At 45.9% G+C, this 4,287-nt stretch overlaps 2 protein-coding genes across 2 annotated transcripts in view; both read left to right on the top strand.

Annotated features, from left to right (window-relative positions):
- The first annotated feature begins 348 nt into the window (after positions 1-348).
- On the top strand, positions 349-1,608 carry LOC105451280. Its single transcript, XM_011691650.1, has one exon. It carries the CDS (start codon positions 349-351, stop codon positions 1,606-1,608), a length of 1,260 nt encoding a protein of 419 aa, XP_011689952.1.
- Positions 1,609-1,680: 72 nt separating this feature from the next.
- The window catches only part of LOC105451279, a 3,192-nt gene continuing 585 nt past the window's right edge, over positions 1,681-4,287 (top strand). The window contains exon 1 of the mRNA XM_011691649.1: positions 1,681-4,285. Within this exon, the coding sequence (XP_011689951.1) occupies positions 1,681-4,285 (2,605 nt within the window). The remainder of the gene's footprint in view (positions 4,286-4,287) is intronic.

Genomic DNA, 4,287 nt, shown 5'->3' with positions numbered 1-4,287 from the left:
CCGAGTTCGCATATATATTTCTGTGTATAAACCAAGCCACAGTATTAATAAACATTTTTTAAAAACTAATACGTGGAGTGACCTTCCCCGTATATACGATCCATCGTTTTGGTGCCTCCTGTGAGGTCGTTCGCGAGGCGAACGCGAGCGACAGTGCAAAGAACAAGATTCCATCGACCGACGACCTTTCAACCACTGGCTTCCATCCACGGGTGGACGAGATTCAAGAGGCGATCGAGGCTGGGCAGACCACGCAGCGAGACGAGATAACGGCGAGTACAGTACACTCAGTCTTAGTCAAATTACCGATCAAGCAATATCCTCTATCCTTAATCAATTAAATACACAATGGCCGAAAGAATCAGAGTAGTTGTTCAAAAACGAACAGCCCTAAAGGCGCAAATTACGGGTTTAACGAACATGCTCGAAAAGGAACGACAAAGTCGATTCGATAAAGCCGCGTTAAAATTGCGCATGGCGCGTGTCACCGAACTTTACCACGCGTACGAAGAACTTCAGGACGAATTAGAGTTATTAGACCCGAGCGAAGGTCATAAGCACGAATTCGCAAACGTCCAGGAACGATTCTATGCTCTCGCGGGCAGAATCGAAGAATTAACGAATCCCGCGGAATCGGTTGCGATCGCCGGTCCTTCTACCGCGCGTGATGCTTACCCCTCCGTCGACGCGAGCACCGCGGCCGCCGTGAAACGAAAGACAAGGCTACCCGAAGTATCGTTACCTAATTTCGACGGCCGGTATGAAAATTGGCTCTCATTTAAAAACGCCTTCATTGCGATGATAGACTCTCGAAGGGATATATCAGATGTAGAAAAATTGCAATATCTACGAACGGCTTTGACGGGCGAAGCAGCCAACAAAATAAAAATCTTAACGATCGAAAGCGCGAATTATAGCAAGGCATGGGAATTACTAAAGCGCGCGTACGAAGTAAAACGCATTCTGATCTCGCGCCATCTTTCGCTGCTTAGAAATCTCCCCGTTTTAGAAAGGGAAACTACCGAAGGCTTATCGAAGCTCGCCGATGATACGCAACAACACGTCGCGTCCCTAGCCTCGCTGGGGGTCGACGTGAACTCCGAGATGATCGTCAATGTGTTAGAGAGCAAATTACCGAAAAATACGGCGGAAAAATGGGAGGAATCACTTATGCTGGATGAATTTCCAAAGATCGACGATCTATACGAATTTCTATACCGAACCGCAGTTCGCGTGTCTAAACGTACGCGCCCGGAAGCGTTAAAGCGAGACGACGAAAAGAATTCGCCCTCCGTTAAAAGGGGACGATTCCCCAACAAAGCATTCGTGGTCAATACGAAGTATAATTGCGTGGCGTGTAAAAACGGACAACACCCATTATTCAAATGCGGAAAATTTAAGCAATTCGATGTCTCTAAGCGTATGGAAGTCGTGAAAAATGCTAGGCTCTGTTACAATTGTATGCGTTCACACAGAGGCAAGCCTTGTACTTATACCGGTTGCACCATATGTAACAAACGACACAATACGTTATTACATTCAGACAAATTTCCGACGGCAACGTTAAAAACCGATGCGACGGATTCGAAGGCCGAAGGGTCCGCATGACTAATAGAGAAGTCTAAAAATTATAACGCGACATGTCTTGCATCTCTTTCGCCTACCTTCGCGCCGCAATTAATGGCCACCGCGACTATATTCATACAAGATCGCGAACGTAATCTGATTAAATGTCGCGCGTTATTAGACACATGCGCCACGGCCAGTTTCATTTCCGAAAGTTTCGTAAGACGTTTAAAACTGCCCGTAACTGCGTGCTCGTTGCCTATCGGCGCGATTAATTCTATGAACACCGTATCCAAGGGCGTTATTCGAATCGTTATTCGATCTCTATACAGCGAATTCAGCAAAGAGTTAATATGTTTATCTATTCCCACTATATCAGATTTAGTGCCGGCTGAAATCTTTCCACGAGAGACTCTCAAAATACCGCATAATATACAACTAGCCGATCCGGAATTTCACTTACCGCGTCCTGTTGACATATTAATCGGCGCCGGGGCAACCTTGTCTTTATTCTCGATCGGTCAAATTAACTTGTCGCGAACAGATTGCGATTTATATCTGCAGAAAACGCGTTTTGGCTGGGTCGTGGCAGGCGGGAGCGCATCGCAAGGTCATACAAAGGGCGCCACATGTTCATTAACTGACGTACAATTAGCATTAGATCAGCAAATCGCTAAATTTTGGACAATTGAAGAGATAACGAGTAGTTCCCCGAAATCGTCTGACGAGCGCGAGTGCGAAAGCCACTTCGCGGAAAATGTTACCCGCGATAGCAACGGACGATACAGGGTACGATTACCATTTCGTAAGGGCGACATACGTCTCGGTAAATCGCGGACGGCCGCTCTTAAACGTTTATATTCCCTCGAGCGTAAGCTCGATTCAGATCCGGAATTGAAGTCGGCTTATTCGCAAGTCATACAAGAATATCTAGATTTAAAACAAATGTCTCCTGTCGACGATTCCCCCGATGACGGATTTTATATGCCGCATCACGCCGTGATTAAATCTTCGAGCAGTACTACTAAAGTCCGCGTAGTATTTGACGCGTCGGCAAAAACCAGTAACGGCTTATCTTTGAACGACATATTGTTAGCAGGACCTACTATCCAAGACACATTGTTTGCTCAGTTGCTTCGTTTTCGTACGTACAAATATGTGCTATCTGCCGATATAGAAAAAATGTACCGGCAGGTATTACTTCACGAGGACGATCAGAGATACCAGCGCATTCTCTGGCGGCAGGATAATCAAATCAAAACTTTTCAGCTTAATACCCTTACATTCGGCGTGTCTTCTTCGCCTTTTCTTGCAATACGTACCATTCATAAACTCGCGGACGACGAATACGACGGATTTCCTAATGCCGCGAGAATTCTTAAATCACACTTATACGTGGACGATCTACTGACCGGTACGAACAACGTCGACGAGGCCCGTCGGTTGCGGGACGAGATTATCGCGTTATTATCGCGAGGCGGTTTCAATATCCGACAGTGGGCTTCGAATGAAAAACGTATCATTGAAGATCTAAATCCCGATGCCGTAAACTCGAACCTCGTGCTCGACAAAACCAACACGTTGAAAACGTTAGGGATATCGTGGTGCACGCGCGACGACGTGCTGCGTTACTCGGTACGCTCAATTAATTGCGCCGGTAAGGTCACAAAACGAATCGTTATCTCGGAAATTGCCAAGATCTTCGATCCTTTAGGCATTTTAGGACCTATTATATTATATGCTAAAAAATTAATGCAGGATTTGTGGCGATCTAAGTTGGAGTGGGACGAATCCATTCCTCTTAGCATACACACCGCGTGGATCGATTTCGCGACGCAGTTAGATTCGATTACTAAGTTATCTATCGATCGCCCAGTAGTAATTCCGGATTATACCGACGTTCAAATTCACGGTTTCTGTGATGCAAGTAATGTAGGCTACGGCGCTTGTTTGTACATTCGCTTGAGCGACGGACACGGCAATATACATTGTCGCATTTTATGCGCTAAATCGCGAGTCGCGCCTCTAAAAACGGTAACAATACCCCGTCTCGAGTTGTGCGGTGCTCTTTTGTTGGCCAAGATATACAGCGAGGTGCGCAAAGCGGTAGAGTTACCCTTTAGTAAGGTAATATTATGGACCGATTCGACTATCGTGTTGCATTGGGTGAGGACTTCGCCTCACCTTTTAAAGACGTACGTGTCTCATCGCGTTGCTCAAATCCAGGAACTTACTCACACTCAGGCCTGGCGACACATTCGGTCAAAAGATAATCCCGCCGATGCGCTCTCAAGAGGCCAATTACCGAACGCCTTTCTAAATAATCAATCGTGGTTCTCGGGTCCGTCGTGGTTAGCAAAGGAAGAAAATATATGGCCAAACGGAATTACAGAATTAAAGGAAATACCAGAACTCAAAAAAAATATTTGTCTAACGACAAGCGTCGACGACTGTAGCATTCTTAGAAATTATTCGTCATATTTAAAGCTGTTGCGAGTCGTGGCATTGTGCCTCCGCTTCAGACCGAAGAATGCATATCGCGGACAACTTTGCGCAAGGGAAATAGATGACGCGGAAATTAGAATAATGAAAATTGTTCAAGCATCCTGTTTTTCACGCGAATTGAGGGAACTCACAGATAAACGATCGATAACTAAAAGCAACATCGCCGCGTTGAATCCGTTCCTCGACGAAAACGGCTTGATTCGCGTCGGCGGGCGT

This window comes from Wasmannia auropunctata, unplaced genomic scaffold, assembly GCF_000956235.1.
Source record: "Wasmannia auropunctata unplaced genomic scaffold, wasmannia.A_1.0 LD336053.1, whole genome shotgun sequence".
NCBI lineage: Eukaryota > Metazoa > Arthropoda > Insecta > Hymenoptera > Formicidae > Wasmannia > Wasmannia auropunctata.
Note: the sequence above shows the minus strand (reverse complement) of the source record. Positions and strands in the feature narration are given on the sequence as shown.